This window comes from Atractosteus spatula, chromosome 6 (genome assembly GCF_055471065.1).
Source record: "Atractosteus spatula isolate fAtrSpa1 chromosome 6, fAtrSpa1.hap1, whole genome shotgun sequence".
Taxonomy (NCBI): domain Eukaryota; kingdom Metazoa; phylum Chordata; class Actinopteri; order Semionotiformes; family Lepisosteidae; genus Atractosteus; species Atractosteus spatula.
This window is the reverse complement of record NC_142711.1, coordinates 15,556,107-15,582,981: the sequence shown is the minus strand read 5'-3', so window position 1 is coordinate 15,582,981 and position 26,875 is coordinate 15,556,107. Positions and strand designations below refer to the sequence as shown.

General features: G+C 44.1%; 2 protein-coding genes and 1 long non-coding RNA gene across 7 annotated transcripts in view; 1 reads left to right on the top strand and 2 right to left on the bottom strand.

Annotated features, from left to right (window-relative positions):
- The window catches only part of LOC148832272 (SLAM family member 5-like), a 41,001-nt gene extending 35,798 nt beyond the window's left edge, over nt 1–5,203 (bottom strand). For 3 of the 5 annotated variants that reach the window (XR_016091264.1, XM_088919503.1, XM_088919501.1), the window contains exon 1: nt 5,002–5,196. Coding sequence is in view for 3 of the 5 variants with exons in the window: in XM_088919503.1 (XP_088775629.1) it covers nt 5,002–5,053 (52 nt within the window). In the remaining 2 variants the exon portion in view is untranslated. Of the gene's footprint in view, nt 1–5,001 lie in introns of all 5 variants that reach the window. The other 2 variants (XR_016091263.1, XM_088919502.1) reach the window with 2 other exon arrangements.
- Nucleotides 5,204–6,819: 1,616 nt separating this feature from the next.
- LOC148832271 (uncharacterized) lies at nt 6,820–8,023 on the bottom strand. The gene is made up of 3 exons (XR_016091268.1): nt 7,945–8,023; nt 6,999–7,113; nt 6,820–6,885 (listed from the first exon to the last, which is right to left on the bottom strand). It is a non-coding gene; the product is annotated as an uncharacterized LOC148832271 (long non-coding RNA).
- Nucleotides 8,024–8,122: 99 nt separating this feature from the next.
- LOC148832270 (uncharacterized) lies at nt 8,123–26,799 on the top strand. Its single transcript, XM_088918112.1, has 8 exons — nt 8,123–8,150; nt 9,410–9,538; nt 9,607–9,700; nt 10,540–10,603; nt 11,108–11,148; nt 23,841–24,169; nt 25,588–25,893; nt 26,728–26,799. The coding sequence occupies exons 1-8, from the start codon at nt 8,123–8,125 to the stop codon at nt 26,766–26,768; spliced, it is 1,032 nt and encodes a 343-aa protein (XP_088774238.1). The 3' UTR covers nt 26,769–26,799.
- Nucleotides 26,800–26,875: the final 76 nt, after the last annotated feature.

Sequence of the window (26,875 nt, the reverse complement as noted above, 5' to 3'; positions counted from 1 at the left end):
GGGGCCTGCTGCACCTCCCAGAGGACTGGATGGCTCAGTAGGGACCATCCAGCAGGCCTCACAGCGCTGGGCTAGGTTCCAGGATTCAATTCCTGGGGTGCTGTCTGTGTGGAGTGTGCATGTTCTCCATGGCTGTGAAGTGTATGGAGCCTTGTATCGGTCGCTTGTCGGGATAGACTCTGAGTTCCTCTACACAACTACTGGCTTTAAAAGACCTGCCCCTGATGCTCTCTCCTCCCCCATTATTGGCTCCGTATTTCACCTACTAAGACTAAAACTGCAAAATCAGCACAGATACATTTCAGAAAAAAAAAACTTGAATTAGCAAAAACAGCTTAGATCACCAGAGCTCTGAGGTCAGCACGGTCTGGAAGAGCCACTTCCAATTCCCTTTTGTTGTTTTTGTTTTTCGCGAGTCTGTTGGAGGTCAGCCCTCACAAAGTAGAGGACACAACTAGAAACTACCAAGATGTGTGTTTAAAACCAAGGACAGAAGGCACTTCCTTACACAAAGTGTAGTAGGAGTGTGGAACTAGCTGCCCAGCCATATTGTTGAAGCCGATACCTCGGCTTCCTCTAAGAAACAGCTGGTTAAGCTCTTGTGATAAATTAACTTCACTCGTCCCTCAGTAAATGAGTACTCTCTAAAACAAGCAGTACAGAAAACACATCTATTTTGGTTAGAGTCATTAGAAGACTCAAGTTCCTCTGCTTATATGAGCTCCAAGCTTGTGGCTTGTTCTTCTGCTTTTTTATTATAACTCTCTTCTTGGGTGTTGTCATTTGCATGCATGATGAAATTTAAATATTTTTTTGCAATTATTTAGTAAATATATTCTAATATGAAAACCGGTAGCTCTAGATACAAGCTGATTTCTTTATTTCATCCTGCTCACTGTGAACTCACAGACTTCTTATCAGTAAACCTCAGAACTCCTCACATTCCCTTAAGCAACATTAACAGAAATCGTAAGGGTATTATGGTATAGATTAATATCGTGAATGTCTGCTTTGTAAAAATAATATTGATTCACAACTTTTGGCATTTTCTATAGTAAAATATTTTATTTTATAGACACTATGAATATCACCAGAGAGACGGCTATCTACTGTACATCACCAGACAGCATGATACTCTTATTTTTATGGGTTTGGGATTTATCCTGTCTTTGAATGCACAAGATTTATTAACTAACATGATAATTGTGAACAGCGAGGGATGAATTGATTAACTACAAAACTATCTAGATGGGCTGACTGGTCTCCATGTGGTTCTAACATGATCTTCCAGTAGATATTAGCTGCCTTCAATCAACAAATAATAATAATTGCTTACACTCATATATAACTCTTTTCTGGACACTCCACTCAAAGCGCTTTACAGGTAATGGGGATCCCCTCCACCACCACCGGTGTGCAGCCCCACCTGGATGATGTGACAGCAGCCATAGTGCACCAGTACTCTCACCACACACCAGCTCTCAGTGGGGAGGAGAGCAGAGTGATGAAGCCAATTCATAGACAGGGATTATTAGGAGGCCATGACTGGTAAAGACCAATGAGAAATTTGGCCAGGAAGCCAGGGTTACACCCCCACTCTTTTTGAAAGACGCACTGGGATTTTGAATGACCACAGAGACTCAGGACCTTGGTTTTACTTCCCATCCACTGGAAGGCACCTTTTTTACAGTACAGTGTCCCCGTAACTATACTGGGGCATTAGGACCCAAACAGACCACAGGGTGAGCTCCTCTGCTTGCCCCACTAACACCTCTACCAGCAGCAACCTTAGTTTTTCCCAGGAGGTCTCCCATCCTGGTACTGACCAGGCTCACACCTGCTGAGCTTCAGTGGGCTGCCAGCTGTGAGTTGCAGGATGATATGGCTGCTGCAGCAGGTGAAGACACCTAGTTTCCTCACTAATTAGCATTAGTTTTATAGTCATTACGTGTGGCTTACCATTACCAATAAAGCATTTCTAAACCTGGATATTAATCTGCTGTTTCCAGGAGATGGATTATTAAAACTGCTATTTTTTTTTGAGTGGCAGATGACTGAACTGCACATTCTCTCCTCCTCCTACAGAAGAAGAACTACATCACAGTTTACATTTGAGGTGAGTTTTTACACGGGCTGCCCTGAAACCAGGGTATCGGTTTCAACAGCATGGCCGGGCAGCTTGCTCCACACTCCCACTACCCTTTGCGCAAAGACGTGCCTCCTGTTGTTGATTTTAAATGCACTCCCACGTGGTTTCCAGTCATTAAGATGTTCGATTAGCACAGATTTAAAAAGGGAAACTGGCTCAATATTCTCTCTGAAGGAGATTGAACTTTTTTGCAAGGAAGAGTGGGATAAAACTGCAAAGTCCAGGTGTGCAAAGTTGATAGAGACTTGTTCACAAAGACTCACTGCTGTAATAAATGCAAAAGGTGCTTCCACAGAGTATTAGTTGAGGGGGGGTGTGCACATTTATGCAACCAGTGTGTTGTAGGTTTTTTAATTTCAATTATTGTTCCTAATAATTATGGTTTTGTCTTGAATTTTGTTGAATGCAAGGTCACATTAAAGACGGAAAAACGTCTGACATTATCTTGATTTCCGTTTTACACCACACAAACCTGCAATTTCAATAAGGGTGTGTAGACTCTTTCATATCCACTGTACCTCAGGCGAGCCAGCTGGCACGAGTTAACACCAGGTACGAGGGGTTTGAAGCACAGACAGGCGACGGGGGGTCTGATCGGGTGACAGCACTACCTTCTGTCTAGAGCTCCTGCAAATACTTCGTTTGAACTGTTTCCCCGTCTCCCACCGCCATATCGCCGGGGGTACAAAGCAGAATTCTGCTGTGCTCCTGAGTGAACGCAGGGAAACCTCTGTCCTTCCAGGGGAGCAAACTCATCCTCTCGTGTACGAAACCGACGTCAATTTAATTATTAACTCTTATTCAAACAATGCTCGGTAACAACATCAGGTATCCTGGAGATGAACAGTTGGTTTATGAGCATTATCACTCAACTGTTGACAACTGTCACTACTTGTAAGCGCATTCAAACACGCAAACCGTTTCTGTCGTAAAACAAACGAACAAAAAGAGCCCGGAAAATAATAATCAGTAATGCAGACAGCTTAAATTGTGTGCAGTGGTATTGTTCTTGTTAAAGGAGACGCCAAACAAATCGTTACAGCCTAGCGATGCGCGGGTTAACTCACACCCGCGGGGGTGCGTTTTTACCCGCGGGTCGGTGGGGGGGCTCGGGTTAAAAAAAAAAAAGATTTTAGATCGGGTCGGGCGGGTGTGGGATCGTTTCTCACAACCGCGGGCGGGTGCGGGTGAAAAAAAAGCCAACTCGCGATTCACTACTACGGACAGTACAACCAGCGAGGAAATCCTTCAGTAACCTCGGCTCCGTGAGGTGGGTTTCCAGGGGAACAGACTTCATTTCACGGGTCCCGGATTCTGTCCGATTAATTTCTCGAGTACAGTCGAGTGCAGCGAGTCGGGAGACGCGGGAGGAAATGCTCTAAGGGTCTATCTACCCTGACAGAGGATAAACATAACTCACAAGGAATTGTAACGAGCTGCCAGGTCAAAACTGTCTACAGTTGATCCAGCAGCAGAGTTAGATAAAAAGATCACGTACAATTTTGTAGTCCCTGGGCAGGACACAGCCAACAAAATACAAGACATAGACAATAAAAACAAAACGGCAAAGAGTCACACTAGAAAATAAATACTTAACAAAGTCTACGAAGCTACACACTTTTCTAAATGGTTTAACTTCATTAACACATAGTATAAATGGTACTCATCAGAAGATTTCAGATGTCAAATTCAGGGCAAACGAGTACAAGTGGGTTTCATTAGTATAGAGACTAAAAAGAAGAGGCATTAAAATAGATCCTTGAGGATCGTCAGCAAATGGAGAATTCATATTATTGACCCTAGTGCACTGCCTACTACCAGTTAAAAAAGACTTGTGCCACCTTACTGAATTTGTGGAGAAATTAAGCATTGAGATTTTAGAAGAACATCACGATTAACCGTATTCCGAGAATGTTAAGCGTCTGAGCAAACTGTCCGAACTCAAGCTTGCAGGTGACCTCAGGCTCTTAACAACAGGAATAAAATTGTATGCGCGCCCTGACATTTCATTAAGAGTCACCGCGTTTCTGAAGGCTACGTTTCTTTCCAACATATTTATTTTTTCTATATATATATATGGTACCCTTTTTGCACTAAAGGGACACCTAGGCTACCTGAAAGTGACCGCATTTGGAAAATCGGGAGGGATACCTGAGTATATAGAAGAGGTACAGTATTTTTATATTATTGCAATTGAATTTTATAGAAAAAAATAATGACTTTGAAGATGTTGGTCTGGCGTTATTAACACGAGGGCGCAAGCCCTAGAACCCGAATCCGTTTCACTAACAAAAGGACATACAGTGAAAGATGGGCTATTTCGAAGTCGCAAATGTGAGATATAAAGTCGCAATTCTGAGATACCAGAGCGCGTTTTTTTTTACTCCCTGGCGGAAACGGGCTTCCATAGATACCTGAGTATATAAGAGCGGTAAAGTATTTTATGTTATTGCAATTTATTTTTATAGAAAAAAAAATGACTTTGAAGATGTTGGTCTGGCGTTATTAACACGTCTTTTCACGACGTGTTGAAGTGGCGTCGCACTCTTCAGTCCGAATTAGTCGCGCTTCGGGAGGAAACAAAAGCTGAGAAACGTGAAGAAAAAACATACATGTGGATCTCACTGAACGTTTAAGAACTTTCACGGTTACGTTCATGAAAGGACGGGACTAAGAGCCGGTTCTCGCTCAGCGAAGAGATCAGTCCTACACTACAGTTGGATCCGCTCCTGGCGAGTCCTGTTAAACGAGTGATCGCTCGCTCCCTTCACTCAATCAATAAGAATAATTACAAACCAAGGATTTCATTGCGCAATGGCCCGAATACCTCGGGTGCAACGGTTCCGTCTTACCTAAGAAAAAGCAGATCAGCAGTAGAAGCTCCCGGAGCCCAGAGCTCTCCATGTCTGTACTCGCTCGAGCGCTTTTGTCTCCTACAGCATCACGGAGAGAGAGAGGCGGGGAGACAAGACAGTAAGAGGGTTATATTACAGTAACAAGTGAACTCCAATTCAAATTCGATGTTCTAGTAGCATGACTGATGAATTACAATGCAGACAAATTATTTACAATCAACAACATTTACAGACATTTACACTATATGCATGTTATTGGACATGTACATTCATCACAGAAAACAGAAAATATTATTGGGAGACAGGCTCACTGTCTGTTCCTGACAGGAGATCAAAGATCTTTATTAGTAGCCTTATTACAGCAAATGCTTGTAGAGCCTTTAGTATATGCAGATATTCTGGGGAGTGAAAAGAACTGAAATGAAGGAAAGATATCTATAAATGGAGTGTGAGTCTTTAATGTGTTCTGTCACAAGGGGTCCTCACATGAATAGACTTGTTGTATTTGTATTGTAATGCTGCTCCACACTTGTGGTTCTCAGAGGGAAGCAGGGATACTGAGGAATTGGGGGACCAGAGAATTAGTTGTAAAGGCACATTAAAGAAAAAAACTCTTGGATAAAGTGCAACACACAGAAGCCTGCAAAGCACATAAAACTTACCTTTATAGCATTAGATACAATGTAGCCTACACACATTGTAGCATCAGCAGTTATGTACACTCACCTGGTAAAGTTTAAAAAAAATAACATTAAATTGTCAGGGACATCCAGTTATATATAAAAACGAAAAAGTAATAATTGTATATTAACGTGGCCTACATATAAACTCACTGATCAGATTAATTGAAATGATTCAGTGCCCCCTGCTGTTCGTGCCAATTAGAACAACAGCAATGCTGAGCCCTCAGGACTGTACTGGGCACAAGTTCAGGTGGTCTCCAGCTTTGTTCTGCATGTTTCTTTTCAGTGCAAAAGACCTAAAGCTGAAGATGATCTCCAAACGGCACCATAATAACTAGTCCACAACTTAGTATGTAGCTGTGTGCTAAATCTGAAATTTGGTGTGTGGTGTTCGTGTGTGTGTCCCAGTGTTGTCTGGCTGGCGCTGTGATTTGGGTGACTTTGATTTGTGCTGTTGTAGCTGTGCTGTCCTGAGGCTGGCTGGTGTCAGTGAGCTTCAGGTAGCTCCTCTCTGGGGTCAGCTCTCGGCTCTGCAGGGCCCTGTGGTAGTACTGTAGGAATTCCAGCCTCCGTTTTTCAGTTGTAGTTCATGTTTCATTCCTCTCTTCTGGGTATTGATTAGTAATGGGTATTGGCCACATTCAACCCTGCACCCATTGTTAGGGGTTTTTCTCTGTCTGTGGAGGATGTTCTTATAGAACTGTGTGTTTGTATATTCCTGGGGGGTGTATGCTGCCTTCTTCTTCAGTAGTCTCACTGCCTGGTTCAAACTCCCGGATGACGAGCTGATTGTCTGTCCCCACTCCCAGGAAGTAGTGGTAAAGTGGATCAATCCATCTTCTAACCACTTTATCCAATGCAAGGTAGCAACAGGGAATCCAATTCCAGCAACCAACAGGTTCTAGGAAGGCTACACCCTGGATGGTACGCCAGTCCACTACAGAGCACACAGGAACACGTGCACATGCACACACGCCAGTTATCTCAAGAGAAAATTAATTACCAACATATCTTTGGAGTGTGGGGTAAAAAAAAAAACAGAGCACCTGGAGGAAACCCATGCAAACACGAGCAAAACAAAGAAACTCAACGCCAGCAGTGCCAATACTGACCACAGCGCCATAGTCATCTGCCGCATCTTCATCTCCAGCCTTAACAGGGTCACTCGCACCGGTGTCAAACAGAGGTCGCCCTGCTGCTGTAGGTTATACGCTTTTCGATTAAAGACGGATCAAGACAGATGCGATATAAAAATGAAGCCAAACAAAACTGCTACAAACTTAGCGAAAAAAAAATTACAAATGTACTAACCCTGCCGACTGTTCTGCACCGGAACATAGTTCTGTGGAGCTCGGTTGTTCTGTTCCGGTTCGGGTTCACGGCTCGGCTTGGCTTCCTGCCGGTTCTCCGATTCTTAACAAAGGGTCTGAGAGTGGAGAAGACACCAGGGGGCCGTTTCACAAATCAGGTTGACAAAAGCCAGCATTTTCAGTTTCACGAAGCAGAACTGAATTGTACTGTATACGGTTAAGTCACTATAGCACCACATTCTCTAGTCTTAACGTGCTCCGAGGCAGGCTCGCAGACCAATCAGTCCTCCTCAACAAACAACGCCGTCGTCACCTTTCTTCAGGGGTGCACTTGACAGAAGAGCTTTACCGACGGAATGAAAGACTGGAGTCGCCCTTTACAGATCGGTGGTGATTTTTATTTGAAAGATGCCGTTTCAGCCGAGAGAGTGTACTTTACATTCACGATCTCTTAAGCCTGTACGTTGTTACTACTGCTCTTCATAGCTAAGCGTTAAAAGAGACTCAATGGCCACGCATATGGCCAGGACTTCTTGTGACGTTTTTACTGTGTCGGCGACTCAGCTCTTCTGTAAAACCCAAGTGTGTTGTGTGTCCTGTCGTGCAAGAAGGAAAATGTCGTTTGCACGAAAACACTTTTTGCATTCATTCAGAATGTTCTCCTGCCATACAGTAGTGAATACCATCGAACAGGTTTCATTAAATAATTGGTAATATTCTCATATTTAATTCTATCCAATGTAAGTGTAGCTGACGTTCCCCGTCGCTATGCCCTGTGATCTAAACACTATGATAATTTCCTCATATAATAGGTTCTCTGGACGGCTCGAACATCGTGATTGAATACCATAAAGGACCAAACGAGATTGATTTTTAACAGAAGATCAATTCATAGCATCAATGTACAGATAAAAATATAACTCTTGCCCCCAAAAAGTGATTTTTACCTGGCTTTCGCCTTTCGGTAACTTGGGAGACGGGAGCTTCTCTTGTACTACTTGCTTCACACCACGAAAATGTCGACAATATCCTGATTAAGGAAAACATTCATTATTGTGTTGTTGATGAGTCCTCCTCCATTCTTACTCTGCTCACGCTGCTGCTTGATGGCCAGTATTAGCGAACATGTGCATCCGGGGGATTGCAGCACTGCGTACTGTACAGGACGGCTGTGGATGATATTCTTGTATTTTGTCTTCCCATTGAGGTCCAGCTACTGTAAATGCATAAATGACTGCTGCGCAAAACGATATTGTACAACCACACCATGGCTTCAAGTGGAGCTCCACTTCAATATCTTAGCAATATAAATCAAGTAATGTCAGCGCATGCTTGCTTGTGCACATCTTGTAGTCTGCTTTACCTTGAGATATTTCATTGGATTTCATAAATAACTTCCACATTCGATTTATCCACGAGTCTTTGCCAGACATCTTCTCTGGCTTTTGCAGTGGCTACAGAACAGTAGCTCCTGGCAAGTACAACAGACTTTATGCTCATAGTTTTCCATAAGGAGCTGTTCATGGTCACGGGATTAAGACGTACAGTATGTTCTTTTAACTTGCTTTGGCTGGCGGGGGTGAAGACTCGATGCTCGACCCTCCTGCGTTTTGAAGTGCGGTGTGAATGCGCAGTTAGTCAGATAGTTTAAGCCTGTGGCTGTAACTGGGATAACTTCCACTGGGGTCTGCCTCCGTGAAAAAGACTTAACTTGAACTTGGTTCTATCTGCTTCACTTGAGAAAATGCTGAATTAGTTAAACCTGTGGAAAAGCCCCTATGTCTAATCCTTACTTATAAATCTATATACTGTATGTCTGTGGATCACTTTAAAGAGCAGCTTGGAGGGGTGAGCCTTTGAGACATCGGCTCAAATCACCACTGCTCTACCCTTGAGAACTAGACTGGGTTGTCTTTGTAAATCTTCTCACATGTCTTCACCTGCATGAAGTGATGACTACATTAGCCCCAGGTGCAAGGGCAGGTGGGATAGCCCCACTGGCTCTTGCCTTCTGTTTCTACAGGAGAGCTGACTGCACACTTCAGAGAGCACAGGAGAGCCAGCAATGAGCTGTGGTCACTCGGGAGACTGCAAGCAGCACCACAAAGAAGGGGCACGTTCATATGCTCTAGTCTAGAACGTATACTCAGCAGGCTAGATCTCCAAGCTGTGCTGTAGTCTAGAATGTATACTCAGCAGGCTAGATCTCCAAGCTGGTTTGACTACCATCACAATTTCTGCAAGATCTTTGTCAGGAATTGCTATCCCCCGAGTCAGGAGCTGGCTGGCTAAAAGGCATTTGAAATTGAGGAAAAAGGAAATATAATGGAAAATATATAATTGGGAAGAGAACCTCAATTCCCACTTGCCTTCTATTGGGGCCTCTGTCCCTGCTGGACGTTTCTCCTGCAGTGTCCACTGGGAGTGGCAGCAGGGCCCCGCGCAGCTCACAGGAAGTAGTGCTGTCGCCATGGGAGGAGCTCAGTGCCAGCCCTCAGCCACCTGGAGACAACCAGCAGCCTGGGAGAGTTTGTCCGAGAGGTCAGGGGACGGAGTCTCTCGTGACCCCTGTGTGCCGCAGGGCTCAGAGCAGCTCTCTTGGCGGTGAGGGTTTGAGCGCTGTGGAGTGGAGCAGGCGAACAGAGATGATGGTACTGTGCTGGAGCAGAGTGTGTCTGCTGATGATGACGGGGGCTCTGTCAGGTAAGAGCACAGCACCTATAGGACTCCTCTGGCAGTACACTTTACACTGTAGAGTGACCAGAGGACCAGACTGATTGCTATGGAACCAAAGAAAGGCTCCAAACAATAGAAATCACTTGATTAGAGAGTTCGTTTGAGTCATAAGCCAGGACTTCTTCAACAGGGACACAAACCATAGACTCTCAGATTAAAAGTCTGATACTCTAGTGACTGAGCTATCCAGACTCTTTATGGCAACCATTAATGATAGTATTGTTCCCAATGGAATGGTAGGTCCTTTATTTTGCAGTATGCTTTCTTTCATGGGGCTACAAATACATATGTTGGTTGCCGTTTCTTTATTCTGTTTCCATACAGATATCCCTTACGTAAGGGGAATCTTAGCAAAAGGATATATTTCACACAAGTGGAAACTACATGGACCTTGTTGAAGCTGACGCCCCAGCTTCTTTAGAGACACAGCTGTGTCGCGAAGAGAGCCTCTAGTCAGGACAGGAGGCATGTCTTTACACAAAGGGGTGCTGGATAAGGTGCGACATCATTACATTTATATTTGTGGGTGAATCCATTTGCGCTAAGGGCACGGGTGTTTTTTACGAGATGCTGTATTTCTTTTCCATTATTGAGGGACAGCTCCATCACAACTCCCAGTGGGCCACACAAACAAGAGGGCTCTCCTCGTTTGAGAGGAGGGTTCAGAAACCGCCCTGTCAACTGATCTTATTTAAGACAGGAGAGCAGCACTGTGGAGGCGCCTGTGGGGGGTGCGCAGACGCCCGCTGCCCTGCCCCCCCTGCGAGTGGAAAACAATGTCTCTCTTCTCTTGACTCTTTCCTCAGCTGGTGGTCACTGAGTGAAACCTGCCAGACTGAAGCAGGAAGCTCTCCGAGCATCAAGGATGTGGTCAGTCGCACTGTGTGTGAGAGAGACACTGCGGTTGTGTTTGTATCACACTGTTTGACTGTGATACTGCGAGCCTGAGAAGCAACAACATGGCTGGGTAGCTTGTTCCACACTCCCACAACCCTTTGTACCGTACAGAGATGCACTTCCAGTTCTCAGTGTTACATTAGGTTCCCTGTAGTTTGCACTCTGGTCCTCTGCTTCTCTAGCCCCTAAAGACTTAGGAAATTGGCTTCCTGAGACTGATTGGTATGGGCTGTTCTTGTAACAGAAAGTCAGTAGAAACACATACATTCAAAAATATGACAAAAGATCAACTCCCATTCTGTCTTCTGGATATTTCGCTCTTGTAGTAATAGATTCATTTCGTCAGGACTCCTACAGACACAGATATATGTACAGTATATAGGAAGTGTAAAATGTATGATTTGTTAGAAAGTTAAGTGCAGTCAGCAATACCCCTTGTAAGTTTAAGACCTCTTATGTTCCTCTGTTCTGTCCCAGGTCCTTGGCTCTCTGTGTCCCAGTCTGAGGAACAGCATCAGGTCAGACTCACTGCAGGAGACTCCTTCACCTTCCCTGATGCAATAACACTGTCAGGGAATTTAAGACAAAGACTCTTAGGCACTGTTATAACTGTCCAAAATCATGTCGGTGACACTGACTATGAAACAAGCTTCAGAGGGAGAGTATATTGGGACAGATCACCATCACAAATCTAACTGTGCAGGACTCTGGAGAGTTTGAACTGGAGTCCACAAAACCAAATCGCTTTATCAAGAACTTCATTCTCACAGTCTACAGTAAGTTCAAAAGAAGTTTGTCCATGATTACAATTACTTAGGACTGATTAAAACTTACGACGCGACAGATGTTGAGGGACTATTCTTAAAAAAAGACCAACAGACATTGTTTTCTTATATTTAGCTTCTTTAAGTTGGACAGAACTATTTTAACACTTTTCTATAAGCCATTTATAGAAAGTGTCTTAACATACTGTCTCACTTTTTGGTTTGATAACATCAGTACCATTAATTGTAAGAGGGTGGGAAAATCAGCGAAGATAAGCAGCAAAATCATTGGGGCAAATCAACATAAATATCCTGTACAAGCAGAGGGTAATGAAGAAGGCCAAGAGCACTGAGGAGTGTTTCATCCGCTCCACTGTGAATTCCAACTCCTCCTCTCCGGACACACCTGTCCCAATGTATAGCAGTAACAAACCCAGGAAATCTCTCATCCCCTCTGCAGTCTCTCTCACACAATGTAAAATTACTCTAAACTCCCGGAGCACTCTCGCCCTGAACTCTTTGGTGGTGATGTTCTGTTTTGTATGGCTGTGTTGGAAAATTTCCCTTTGGGGAAAATCAAGACAAACTCTGCTGGGTAAACATCGTCAGTGCCTTTGCAATTTTAAATACAGTAGGTAGATTCAATGAATTCAACTGTGGTGGAACTCAAACCCACAAACTATGAAAGACTTAGCTCTCTCATTGTCTATAAGTACAACACACTATCCATTGTGCCAAGGGAACTTAACAAATATTAGACAATAGTCTACTCAATTTAATAATACGATAATCTCTGTAATAAGATCTTAATATTTTCAGGGTGGCATCAGAGTTTTAATTTGAATTCCCAGTGTTCAGGTCCTGTCTGGGCCTGTGTGTTTGTTTATTTTCAACTCATCTCAATCTTGAGGACACATGCTTAATACACAAAAAATGACTTTAAAAGGTCATTCAGAGAATATAACTGTAGTTCTTTTAGAAATAATGAAAGAAATAGTTTCAGCTTTGAAAACTCTCTCACGGCAGGAAGACATTGTTTCTCACTCACAGAAGTCAGAAGGTGATGCAGCACTCTGACTGCAGTTTAGATCTCAGTGGAGCTGACAGACTAACTCAACATCACAGCAGGGAGCTAGCGAGTACATCCTGGAATTACATACTGTACGGGTGTGTGTCCAGCTGTCGGTTTTGAATCGGTCTCTTTTTTTTCCCTTGTCAGCTGTTCTTTTTCTGAAACAGATCTGTTACAATTCTGGCCACTGGGGATGCATTGAGAATCTGTCTTCATTGAAGAAAATAACGATAATACTTCAGTGTATTTACACAGTGCAATGCAGGATTGTACTGTCCATCCACTACAGAGGTGCAGCCAACTCAGGTCTCCTGGACTCCTGTCTCCAGGGACTTTCACTTTCTCACTGAATACTGCACATCGAATCACACACACGTTATACACCACCTAACGGTCAAACCACACTCATTGATCTTTAACATAGGAACACCCCAGTTGCTTTCTGATCCTGAACTGATCGGGTGATCAGTAGTAGTGGGCAAAAGTATTAAAGTATAAACTGCCCAGCACAAACATCATCCATCATCTAGGAGCAGTAGCCCAGTTGTGTCTCAACTCTTCAAAGCCCTTTCACCTTTAACCTTTGTCACGTTCTGTTTGTTTTGACTCCCCTCCTGTGCGGGGGTCTATTTTTGGAGGTGGGTGGGTCCCTAAATTGGGTCTCTCTCTGGATGGATTGAGGAGAGTGGTCCGGTTTTAAATGTTGGCACGAGACGTCCGAAGAGGGTGTGTGGAAGAGGGGGTTAGAAGCAGAAACAGTGAAAACACGAGACTTATTGGATTTGTTTTCTTGGCTGTGGTGTTTTCTTTTAGTTTTCCGTTATAGCTTAATTTAGATAAAGTAGACAGATATATTGCAGAAGACTTCGCTTGTGCTTTGTCACCCCCTTTCTCGGGAGACAGGTTTAGAGGGTATTGGGTTGTAGTAAAGTGTAGTGTTTTTTGTTTGTGCATTTCGCTCCGTTAAACCCTGGCTCATATGTTAGTCCCCAGTCGCCCCTAGACTGAGCCATACTGGGGATGTAACACCCAAATAAACAGTCCCAGAATGCTCCAGGAGAGTCAACTGTTTCCTGAGTCAATGTGGAACTAACGTGTTAATCTATTCAATAGGTCTGTACTGTAAGCTGTAAGAAACTCTTTTTCTATTGCAGTGCAGTTTTAATATATTGTAATAGTAATTCAGGCTCAACAGTCACACTGTCTTGTCAATGTTCTGTGTGTATTAATCTCTCTCTCTGTAACAGATAATAAAAACAGCTCTAACAGTGACCAGTCCAGACACTATGCTGTTCCTGCGGTCTGCTCTGTGGGTGGAGTCCTGGCTGTGACTGGGGCAGTGGCTTATCTGAAGAGACACAGAAAAACAACTAGAATAAAGGCAGGTATCTCTATGTCTAGCAGGGACACTCACATGCGTCACCTTCTTTCACTACAGCCATTGCAGGTGACCCTACCTATTGAGACACTTTCAGGAAACTCCAGAGTGTAATAGTCATTATTTGCTGTTATACATTTTTGAGGCAATAACTGCATGTCTTTCATCCACTGAGCTTAAGCAGCTTAGCACGATCACTGGAGAGGTTTTCTGCAGCCTCTTAGCTCTCACCTGTTCTTGAGCTGTGCTGACCTGTTTGTTTTTCAGCATGTAATGCAACTCGAGATTGACCTGGCCAGTCTAAGACTGTCCACTGTACTCTGATGACCTCCTGGGCTGCACTGCCCACATGAGCAGGGAAGATATGTTTGTAAAGATCAGATCCATTCTGCTGCTGCCATCATCAGTCACATCATCCACACAGTTGATTTCACCAGAGACTGAGGATTTTGAATACTGGTATAAGGTCCTCTCCTAGTCTTCGGTTTTCAAGATGTGTCAATATGAACACCAGAGTCTTTTTCACATCTCACTTCTTATAGCTCCCCCCCCATTTGTATTTATAATTGATCTATTAACTTCATGCAAAAACCTGTATTTGCCCACATTACACATCATCTGCCGGGTGTTTGCCCAGTCTTGAATTTTATCTGCATCTTTCTTTCATTTGCTGCTCCTGCAATGTTTGCCAATAAGGGTTTGATGTATTCTGCTTTGAAGCTGGTTTACAGACACTAGGCAAATTCAAGAGATGATAAATTAACGAAACATGTGAAATTACTGCATTTGAACCCACCACTGAACATTCAGAGGGTTATGACTTGTCATGTCACGCTGTATATCAGCAGATTTTCCCCTCTTCCTGTGTGAAATAATTAAGCGCTTGCGTGATTGAGGACCACACACTCTCTGCCTGTACTACAGATAATTATAGAGCATCTTCTGGTGTGCAGTTATACTGTAGTTACAGGAGAGTCAAATCAGCCCACTGAACAGGCCAGGACAGGGCAGGCGCAATGGGTGCAGCTGCACCCGGGCACAGATCTATGGGGGGCCCGTTGCTGACCTCATTAAAATGACAGCTTCCCCCCCGAGAAAAGACCACCCGTAAAATAAACGAACAGGAGTTCGTATGTCAGGGGCGGGGAACGCTGTGTATTATCCAATAGCAATATGAGTCTGGCGTATTTTAAAATAAAACACAATGCTCTATTTGAAAACACGGCTGTACGGATGATTCGCGATTGGTCACTGGCGCGTCGATTCCACAAGATGTAGAATTGGATAACGCGACCTGTTCTCCTGCAGGACAGAGCAACAGACCAGCTTACATTTAGCTAAACCATGTTCGTTAGTGTGCAACATGAAAGCGATCGAGAAAATGTAAGTCGGGTAGCCAGAAACGCAAAGAACAGAAAAAGTTCACTTTAAACTTTTCCTGATTGCTTACTGGACACTGTCATCAGTGAGACAGGAGAACGTTTTTCTTTCTTGAGCGAATTCAGCCGTGTTTTTGGCATTTTGTTTGACAAAAAAATACCGGAGATAATTCAACTGAAACCTGCAACGAACTAGCCTTGTTTTTAGGAGACATTCATGGCGGGGATCTGGCAACTGAACTAAAGTTTGTCTCAGCTGCTCCCCAGTGAAGTCAACTCTCCGTCTGAAGCACTGCAGTATTTGGACAAAGAAAGATATGAAATCTGCGTTTCCGAACACAGCGATAGCATGTCTATAGAGAACAGCACCGCAGGGCAGGTGGATTTCAGGGATGTCATCGCTAAATTTGCTCCGACTAAAGCGCGACGAGTCAAGTTGAAAACTTTTAAAAGAACTAGTTACTAAATATTAGTTCAGTATGTTAGCCCGTTGCCCGTTTGAATTCTGCTCTTGCTCCGTGTGCACTGGCGGAGGAAGAAGGAAGCCGGGGTCTTTTGAATTGCACCAGGGCCGGTACAACCCATACTTGGGTCCGGGTACACATTGCCATGAGTTCACATTCCTGTCTGATCTCACCTGTATGTCTGTATCACTACCAGGAAGATTTACTCGGTCTCTGTTCCACAGGGATCAACGAATCTACCAGAACAGAGATCGTTTACGCTTCAGCCTGCGTTCAACAGGAATAACGACACTCCAGATGTATTTGGGAAAGTTTCGTGAGAGCTGGCCAGGGGGAGGTCGGGCTTTCCCCGCCTGGGGGAGGGTCCGCCCCCTGGCTGAGGGAGGAGAAACTGGGGACCCCCCTGCAGAGAGAGAGGAGTGACCAAGGTGCGCCGCGCAGGTGGAGCAGAGGTAGAGGACTGACGCAGATCAGCTACGACAGCCGACAGCAAAGAACATGGCTGCCGCCGTCACTCCAGACGTTTTGTTAAGACCTTTACAGAGCTGCTGGGCGATTAAATCATTTACATGCTGCCCTTAGACGTCTGAGCGCCCCAACCCTCCTCCTCCCCATCCTCGTACTGCTGGAGAAAGATCTCTCCAGCTCCTGACTCGTATCCCGGACCATTCGCCATTCCCAGACTGCGCTCCAGTGAGGGAACTCTGCTCACAGCCCTGCAGGTGGACAGAGGGGGTGGAGTTGGGATTTCTTTGTGAATTGTATAAAGACATTTCAGAATGATCACAATTACACTTGCAGATTCCATGCTCACTTGTTGTGGTTTTTATGTCTCACAGATTAATTCAGGTGTCATTTTAATATTAAATATGGTATTGTAAAAATTACTTCCCATTACTCAGAGCTTAGCCAGCATTGATCAGCAGAGGACAGTTTAGTGCTGTCAGGAGGCATTCTGCAACAGTTCACAGAAACCACCACAGACTCTTCACAAATAAGCACTTCCAAAATTCACCAAACTCACAAAACATATTTTGTCCCCAGGTCAGGCTACGTCTTTCTCCAGTCCCTCTGTTGGGCAGTGCACTACAGAGAATTTGCATTGCTCTTCCAGACAGCAGAATGACCAACCTAGCCACCCTTCCTGGCTTTTAAACTGACCCCGGCCAATTGTCTTCCAGCAGCTGGTCAGGTGGCTGGGAGCAGCAGCTGATTCCCCAGAGGTTTCTGGGTAATGTGGTCCAGGCAAGGCTGCTGTCGGTTGTGATCTTTCAAATCCTTTTCACTCTCCAGCCCAGTTATCTGTGTGACAGATCTACAGCTGATTTAAAGAACCCTGTGATGTTTCTCACTACCTTCCACCCAGTTTATTCCCCTGACTCTATGACTGATCTAGAGGCGATTGAAAGAGCCTCATGTTTCTGTTTGTTTACAGAGCAGACCGACCTCCTTGCTCTGCTGGTCTCTACATCTCTTGTGCATTAAAACAGCTAAAATAAAGTTTGACCTAGAAGTCCTATTAGATCTTTGTTATTCTTCGTTTTTAAAGTGTGTTATTTTTAACTACAATTCCTTTATCTGTCCAGTTCCTCTTCTTCCCTTTCCTGGGGGTGAGTCTTGTGCATGAAAAGTGCTACATAAATTATTCCTACTTTGGGAAGAGCCTGAGGAAGTCTTGGGAAGTTTCCAGCTGCACAGAGCACTCAGCTGTCTCTGACAGCAGAAGAGAGAAAAATTGAATCATCTTAGAGACAGAGCAGTAGGTGAATCTTCTGACTGGTGGGTTCCGGGTTCAAGTCTGCCACAGACACTGCTGTTGTACCTTGAGGGAGATGGCTCCAGTCATTGCAGAGAAGGACGGGCATTCTGTCCAGTGGGGAGCCACAGGTTCACAGTCAGCTCAACACTCATCAGGAAGAGCTCAGGCCGATGAGCCACTGTGGTTTCTGGTCTGGACTTCACCTGCTGTATCATGACAGACTTCATTTTAACAGCACGGGAAACTAAGCTGTGAAGTTCAACACATTTCATGTGATCCAGAAAGAGGGAGGAATTGGTACTCTGACCAGATATTATTACATCTTCATATGATCATATTATTACATGTATTACTGGTACTCTGACATGACAAGTCGCCCTTCACAGCAGACAGCCACTGCACCAGCTGTCTCTTCACTGAGGGAGGTTTCAGGTGCTGCTCCACAGGAGCTGGTTAGGCAATAGGCAAAAGACAAATGGAGGCTGATCACACAATTTGAGGTCTTGTGTTACATAAACACTTGTAAAAACTGTTGCAACGTCAGATCATCTATTGGCGTCACAACTGTGGCTCGTATTGAAAACCGGTGCCCTGTCACTCTCTGCGTGTTCCTCTTGACGTTTGTATGTACTGGCCTGCAGCGACTGGAGGAGAAAATAGCCGCAGTATTTCCGGACTGAATTCAGAGGCCATGTCACAGCGTGGCAGGGTTACAGGCTGTGACAGTGAGCTCTGACAAGCCACACAGAGAGAAGAAAGACAGGTGATCAGATATGATGGGGTTGTGCTGGAACAGACAGTGTGTGCTGATAATGTGGGCCGTGTCAGGTAAGAGTCTGCAGAGCCCATGCTGCTGTGTGATACGCCAGGCTTACTTGTCAGTTTATTGTATGAATTTATATTAATTAGATTATCTTGAAAGATAATATCAGTTTTAAAGGGAGGTGGCATGTAGGTGTAGTGGTCAGCATTGCTGCCTCAGAGCTCTTGGGTCCAGGGTTTGAGTCTGGACTGAGAATCCTTCCATGTGGAGTCTGCATGTTCACTCTGTGATTGCTTGGGTTTTCCCCAGCTGCTCTGGTCTCTGCTCTCTTCTTGAAGATATTCTGCCTGGGTTAGTTAGTTAGTGTCTGTAAATTGTGCCCTGTGTGTGCGTGCATGAATGTCTATATGTATACTTAGCACACATGTGCACATGTTTTCAAGTGCGTATGTGTGATCATGTGTGATTGAGGAACAAAGGTTTATTCTTTAACATGCCATAATAATAATAGTGAAGAATCTGGCTTCATGCGCTTCCATGCAGCAAGTGAACTCTTATTGTTTTAGCAGGTGAAGCTGTGTGGTGCACAAGCTAGTCTCCTGTGTGTCAGGGTGACCCACTGAGGTGACAGGAGGATGGTCCCTATGCAGTATCTAAGGGATTAATCAAGGGGCAAAGTCTGGAGAGGGTTCATGGGGAAAGGGCAAGAGAGAAGGTTTCCAAACCAGAGAAGGGCTAGGCTGAGGTCGAGGTTGGGTAGGCAGATCCGAGAGTCAAAAGGAAGAGAGCGACAAGTAGGCTTCCAAATCAAAGGGGCAAGACAGTAGACGAAGTCAAGGGTGAGTTCCATGGTAGGTAACTAGACACCAGAAGACAAAGAGATATGACGGCAAGGCAGATGAACAAACATACAACCAATACCAGATGCTTCAGAAGGGTTTAAGTACTGTGTGAGGAAGAGGGTGCGTTGATTGAAGAAGTGTCGTGGTTGGCCGATTTGCAGGGGCGGTGTCGTTTGGCAGAAGTGCTCAGGGCTGGAGAGTAATTAGTGCGGGTGCGTTTCCGTGTGAGAATGTGGTGAGTAGAGGGTGTGACACTGCGTGAGTACAGGGAGAAGCTGTTTCTGGGTGAAATGTGTTTAAGTCTGTATTACTTTATGGCTGGTTTTGTGTCAAACATATACTATCTCCACGGTAGATAGAAAATTACAGCATCACCATCATCACAGCATCTCACAGCTGAGCCCAGCTTAATACAGTAGGGTTACAGCAACACCATTGTCATAGTAGCAGAGGAGAACTCATTATCCTCATGTTGATTCAGAGCTGCTGCATAGTACAGCACAGCTGAGGTCAGGCAGACCTGCAGGTACAATTGCAACAACATGGGCAGCTGGAATTGTGGTTAAAATCATAATTGAAGTCTCAACATCATTCACAGTAACATTCCGTGTAATTACAATGTCAGCAATACATAGTGACAATTGCATAGCTGTCAGTTAAAAAAAACAGCACTGAATATTTCTTCACAGAGATCTGAGTTTCACTATAAATTAAACAATATGAATTAAAGTATGTACAATCCATACTTCAAGGGTTTAATGATCCCTTTATTCCTTATTTTATTTGCTGTATTGATTAGAATTGATAGGAATTGCCTCTCAAGGTGTTAGGAAATAAAAAAGGAAATAATTGCGAGTATTTCATTGCTGTGAAGTCTGAATGACAGAAGATGTTTCAGTCTTCAGCTGTGACAGTAATAATTCTTCTGCTTTGCGCTGTGTGAATCCTGAGCTAAAGACTGAGTTCTTTTATAGCTTTAGTGCACAGCTGCAGTCCTAGGGAATCAGAGTCCAGCTGGTTTTCTAGTGAAGAAAAGTGTTAATATGGTCCAAGTGAATTCATGATGTGCCCTGTAAGGTCATTAAGAGTAGAAGTGGATGAAAACCCAGAGACACTGCATTTGTCCAGGACTCCAGTTCAGGTTCTACTAATTCAGACCAGAATCTCTTCAGCGCCTGTTCAGGTGTAGACATACTCCTCACCAAACCCTTTACTACACCCCATAAGTCGTGAGGGTCACTACTGGATCCACAGTCGATTAAAGGAATTCATTTGGTTTGGACTGAAATGTGAATCGCTTTAAATTGATCAATAATGTGGTGTTGCTAATGCGCCATCTTGTGGCTTGATTAGGAATAGCTGCAAATCCTGAGCCTTGGTCTTTTGCCCTGTGATCTAAGAGTGACAGGATGTCTGCATTCTGAACTTGAGGAAGATGGATATAAGACAAAACAGCCCTAATTGAGTTAGGGATTAGTTACAAGTTAAGTTAAAGATAAAATTACAGATCAGTCAGTCTGATGACTGAAACTCCCATATGACAATGACACCCAGCCTAGTCCAACAGCTTGAAGAGTTATTGTGTCCAAATTATCCAGATAATGAGCACAAAGTCCAGCGTATTTGTGTTACAGCTATGCTTTGACACTAATAATTTTGAAATGTGATGTCATTCACCTGAAACACAATTCTGCAATATGCTATATGGTGGTTAAGAGTTTGTCATGAAACTTTTTAAAGTTTAATCCCTTACTATGTTTCAATTGATCGGAGAAAGACTTCATGGCCAAACATTGCCTTTCTAAATAAACCACCCTGTGGCCAGGTTTAGAATGGCTGTAATTACAGTTGACCTGCCTCTTAATTGCGCTACAGGCCCAGTATTACAAAATAATAACTTTTATTTATAAAGCACCTTTACAATCCTAGGGATGCAGTACATAGTGATAAAGAAGAAAAACAGAAAGAAAATATAATAACAAGTAAATAATAAAATAATAAAAAACAAAGGGCCCAAGACTGAACCCTGAGGCACACCAAAGACTGAACCTTTGAGGACCAAAGGAGACAAAATGCTTCCTGCCAGTTTCAGCACTATGATTAGATCAAAAACTAGACTGAAATGGCTCAAACAGATCATTAGCTATCACATGAGCCTGGAATTGACATGCAACCACATGTTCTAAAGCCTTACATGGGAATGGTAAATTAGTGATTGGTTTGTAGTTCAACATTATATCAGAATCCAAGCCAGGATTCTTCAGTATAGGAGTGATTGTTGCAGTCTTTAAAGCAGTGGGGACCAGACCCACTGAGAGGGAACTGTTGATGATATTGATAATTAACAGGCAGATGTATGGCAAGCAAGCTTTCAGTAAAAAGGTAGTATGGGATTTAGGCAACAAAAAGTTGCTTAGCAGCTGTTAATAATTTTTATAAGTTGATCTGAATTAATTGATCTAAATTCAGAAAAATCTGGTACAGAGTTCATATCAATGTAGAAGCTAGGGCTCCAACAGTTGTCTGAATCAGACAGAAAGCTAAGGCTTGATTCAGATAGTTGTAGATTTATAACATCAGTCTTGATTGAAAGAACTACAAAAACTTCAGGTCAGGGGTGGAAGAAAGAGCAGTCAGGGGGGTTAATGAGCTTAATAGTAGAGAAGAGCACATGATTTCCTAGCCAAGAGCTGATTGTATCTCAGATATAGGAGAATATGGCAAAAGCATGTGGAGCTCTATAGACTTGCAGGTGTTTATTATAAGTCTGAATGTGAACTATTGGGCTGATTTTTTACGTAGGCACCCTAGAAGCGTCTGGTTACTTTCTAAGAGTGCAGTTCAGGTGAGCACTGTACTGAGGAGAGGAGCACTTGAAGGAAACTGAGTGAGATTTAACAAGGGCAAGTTTATCTAAAGTACTAGCCGACACAGTGAATTACTGACTAGGTCAGCTGTCAAAGATGACCAGTCTTGAAAAAGGGAAGAACTAAAGATAGCATTCAAGAAATCAAAGGAGTTCACAGATTTTAGATTCCTAAAACAAACTGTGCATTTACATATCACTGAAGAAAGTGGGAAACAGACATCAAATAACACAACATCAGGATCAGAAACCTGTAGTTCAATGTCATGGATATCGTGAATTATTGAGACACTCTGGGCAGAAGCACAGACCAAACCCAGGGTTTGGCCACAGGTATAGGTGGGAACGTTTACCGGTTGAGGGAGACTGAAACAGTCCGAAGTGAATAAAAAAAAGTCAGAACCAAATCGACAGTCCAAGGAGGCAACCTGAATATTAATACTGGGCAGGTCATAGGACTTGCTCTCAACAGCTCAGCTAATTCACATAAAAGACACAGGGCAGGACAGAGGAGGCTGATAAACAAGTACAGTCAACAATGGAGTGAAGCCACAGAGTTTAAGAGGAAGGTGTTCAAAGGAGGTGAATAAACAGACAGCTCTTTGATAATTAGATCCTTCCTGTGGACTACAGCCAAACCACTGCATCCCTTAGAGTGGGGTTTCCCTGCAGAAGTAAAACTTGAGGGAACACTTTGATCTAATGAAGCAGTTCATTAGGCTGTTTCCAAGTCTCAGACAAGCACAGACTATCAACACGTCGATCAGTAATTAAATCATTTAGAGTTTCAGTCTTCCGAGTTAGAGAGCAGATATTTAAAGAATATCTTTAAATCTAATGTCATGTTGATGTACCTGAACAACATAAGGATTCCTCAGACGAAGTAGCAGCTGCAGGTACAGGTAACACACTATCATGTTCCCGTGATGTAGGAGCAGCTCGCCGTTTCTGTGGTTAAGCTGATTCTACCAGATGGTGGAAATTGAGGAGACGCCTGAGTGTTAACAGTCTGGACACCTCTGTGCAGGTGCTGTGGACATACAACACAGCCCAGATCCCTGTCACGATCGCAAACCCCTCCTCTTAAGGGTGCTCCAGCCCTTTCTCGTTCTGCCTCATTCCCCGCACCTGTTCCTTATTCCAGCCCCTTTTCAGTTCCCCCTTTATAAGCCAGACGCTCACCTCAATCGAGGCTCTGCATTGGTTTCCATATCGTGCGAGCCCAGGACCTGGCTCCGCAATGTTTTTAAGTTTCTATGCCTGTTCCTGTTCCCCTTGCTGGTTCTGTTTTTAATCCTTTGTCTTGGATGGATCACCTGGCCATGGACTTTTGCCTGTATTTTGGATTCGCCTATGGACTGATTCTTTGGATTGTTTGCCTTGGCCACACCTCTCCCGTACACCAGCGCACCAAGGACACGCCCCCTGTCTTCATTCCTGTCTCCTGCATGACTTTTTCCCCAGTGTTTCCTCACTACTTCGGATTGTGTCGCCTGCATAGGATCCGGAAAGAACAGTTTCGTGACAATCCCTGTGCGAACGCAGGGCAGGAGGAAAGGACAGCAGGGAACAAAGGGCAGGACAGTTGTGGTTAAATTATTAGGTAATTGGTAAAGCGTTTAGGAACTCTCATTTTCACATGGGTGTAATTAAGTATTTGTTTGGTGTAAATAGACTGGGCATTGGTTTGTGAGTGCTGTCTCTCTGTTAGTCTCTGGCCTGAAAGGCAGGACATCAAGCCTCTTGGTTTGCTTCTTGTTGCTCTTGTATGTTTGTGTGACCAGACCTGCCTGGTAGGACAGGGTCTGTCAAAGACTCATGTAGACTCCAGGAGTTCAATCTTGTGTGCAGGTACCCGTCTCTTCATTCAATGTCTCTTGTAAGATTGTAGACTTGGGTCTCAGTATTGTGGTGAATTTGTAACTTCTGTTCTGTTACAGGTGCTTGGCTCTCTGTGTCCCAGTCCGAGGAACAGCAGCAGGTCAGACTCACTGCAGGAGACTCCTTCACCTTCCCTGATGCAATAACACAGTCAGGACGTCTAGAGTACACAGGCCTGGGCAGTATTATAACCTTCCAAAATAATGTCAGTGACACTGACTATGAAACAAGCTTCAGAGGGAGAGTATATCGGGACAGCAGGACTGGACAGATCACCATCACAAATCTAACTGTGCAGGACTCTGGAGAGTTTGAACTGGAGTCAACAAAACCAAATCGCTTTATCAAGAACTTCATTCTCACAGTCTACAGTAAGTACAGTCAGTGAGAAATTCACCCTCACTGACTACAGTAGGAACAGTTGGAGAGAAATTGACCTTCACAGTCTACAGTAAGTGCAGTCAGTGAGAAATTCACCCTCACTGTCTACAGTAAGTACAGTCAGTTTTTATTACATATAATTTGCAGCAGCCCAAAATGGGGCTCTTCTAGCCAGATGCTGGGAAAATAAACAACCTTATGCTATGGCAAAGATAGAGCTCTCCCCGTGGGAAGCTGGAGGGAAATAACAGCTCTTCCCACAGGTCTATGAGGAGAATAGGTAGCAATGACACTGCCTCTTGGCCTGAACTGGAGAGGAAAATATTAGCCACAGTGTGGCCCTCCAGCTGGTGCCGGAGCAACATGGTAGTTGGCAGCAGTGCTGCCCTTTCTTCCAGAGCTGGAGAAAAATAACAGGTTTGGTAGCAAACCTTCACACAAGGAACAGATTCATTCTTTGCTGACTGAAGGCTTGGCATTCTGACAGAGTCCCTCCTTGAATTCAGCTCCACCTTCTTCCCTCCTCAGCACTCCACTTATACTGTCTGGAGCAGGATCTGCAGTTGATCCTGCTCCACTGATTGCTGGTGTCCTGTCAACCAGCCTGAGATCTGCGTACCACCATCTTGGGCAGGGGAAAGAACAAAAAATGTGTCCATGGGAATGACACCTCCCCTTAAGGACTCAGCCCCACATGGCATTAAAAGATCTAGGTGTACAGTGTTGCACCTAAACCCAGCTTTCTAACTGTAGATCTTTTCTAGTGTTAATGTCAACCAGCTCTTTGGCGTCGGTCCACTGTCCTCCTGTGGACCCTCAGGTGATCACCCTGCCCTGTACAGGTTTTGTGCTGCAGTGTAGACTGAACTGATTATCTCATGGCTCGAGAGTATTGGATTGGCCCATGTGAATGTAGAGCCATTCTGGATGTGAATTCTTATATCGCCCCTAGAGGATGTGAGAGATGGTGGCTGTATTTCAGGACACAATATACTTGGATATCTAGCAGGTAACAATAGTGTTGATGCACCATCCCATCTGTTGGTGGCTGCTCTTTGAAATGAAAGCTGATCCCTGAAAGAAAGGTATGAGCATTAACCCATGGAGTACCTATGCAGGTCTGTCAATGATATCCTGTCTTCTACTCTTCCTTATCCAAGAGCAGGTGAAGAGGAGCAATGAAGTATTCCTGCATTTAGAACTTCCAGGCAGTAAAGGGACAAGTGACCCTGTAAATACTGATCTTTTTAATCTGATTCACACATGAAGATCCTGATTGCTTTCTGATTTTGTACTAAGCAAATGATGTCCATGATAAAGAACTGGAGATACTGACACCATACTGATTGTAGGAGTGTTGCACCATGCAGTGAAGGATGTTGTTGCTCTTGTCTCTCTGTCTCCCCAGATCGCGTCTCCAGACCTCAAGTCAAAAACTCAGATCAGACACACAGCCAGTCCAGCAGTGCCTCATTCACACAGAATTGCTTCCTGCTGTGCTCGGTGCAGAATGGCAGAGAGGTGACCCTGTCCTGGTACAGTAAGGGGGAGGAGAAGCCCCTATCTCACACCAGCTCCCCTGATCTCAACAGCACCCTGACTCTCTCTCTGGAGACAGAAGGACAAGACAATAATACTTACAGCTGTGTGGCCTCTAACCCTGTCAGCAGACAGACAACTACAGTCAACACGTCAGAGCGCTGCAGGAACAGAGGTGAGACCTGGAGCTCAGTGCTGACTCTGTAACATGAGATAAACCTGCTGGAGCTCTGGAGTGTCTGAACAGGTCTACAGCAGTAGTTTAAGAACTGTTAAATGAAAATTACTATTCTTAATTATAACTTAATTTTGCGCACTAAGAGATTGTGCTTTGTGCAGTTTCAAGTTGCAATAGCAGTCTTTATAACCTGGGGTATACTGGAACACAGAGAACATCTTTTTTCAGTTGCTATATATAATTACAATGCAAGATTATTAGTAGGATTAATTGCTTTTGTGATCAGTTTGTCAGTATTAATAGCCATATTAGACATTTTCAGGAACAACAATTTCAATCCTCTAGCAATTTGTTGACCTCTTGTCTTTTTGCAATGGTTTAACCTCTGAACCGTACCTTCCTATCGTTCATATAGACTCCAGGGGTCTTGCTTTGAGACCTGTACCTGAAGTGTTTTTAGGATGGAAGTCATTCAGCATCTCTGCAGCTGGAGCTCAGAGCACAGGCTGGACTCTATAGTCCAGAGATTGCAGGTTCCAGTCTGGGCTGTACCATCAGACCTCAGTGACCAGGGTTTCCCAGTCACCTGGGTTTGACTTGGCTCAAACTGCACTGCCAGTGTTCAGTCAATTACCTGCGATTCTTTAATCCTAACAGGGCTCTGGGTCTGATTTCTTTTATTCATCACACAAAGTAAACTGAAGGGTTAGCACTCACCTGAGATATAGCTGAGATGTTTGAATTTACAGGGCCCTACATATACCACTACCCCTTTATGAAGTGAATGCAGATGGAGATCTGAGTAATGGGAGTGTTTCCTCTCTTTCGCAGGCTTGTACACATCCTCTGACCAAGGTAAGGACCAGCAGTGAAAGGCATGAGCTGGACACAATCTAATGAGGAGCTGATCATAGTCACTAGAGATTAAGCACTGAGAAGATTTTGGTTTGTACATGTAACCATTATTCTTGAGAATTCT

Bases quoted from the DNA above. Each gene is read 5' to 3' on its own strand.
- LOC148832270 (XM_088918112.1), top strand. From the start codon at position 8,123: ATGTGCATCCGGGGGATTGCAGCACTGC. The intron at 9,701-10,539 runs GTAAGAGCACAG...CTCTTTCCTCAG, and splicing joins GATGACGGGGGCTCTGTCAG to CTGGTGGTCACTGAGTGAAA. The intron at 10,604-11,107 runs GTCAGTCGCACT...GTTCTGTCCCAG, and splicing joins CTCCGAGCATCAAGGATGTG to GTCCTTGGCTCTCTGTGTCC.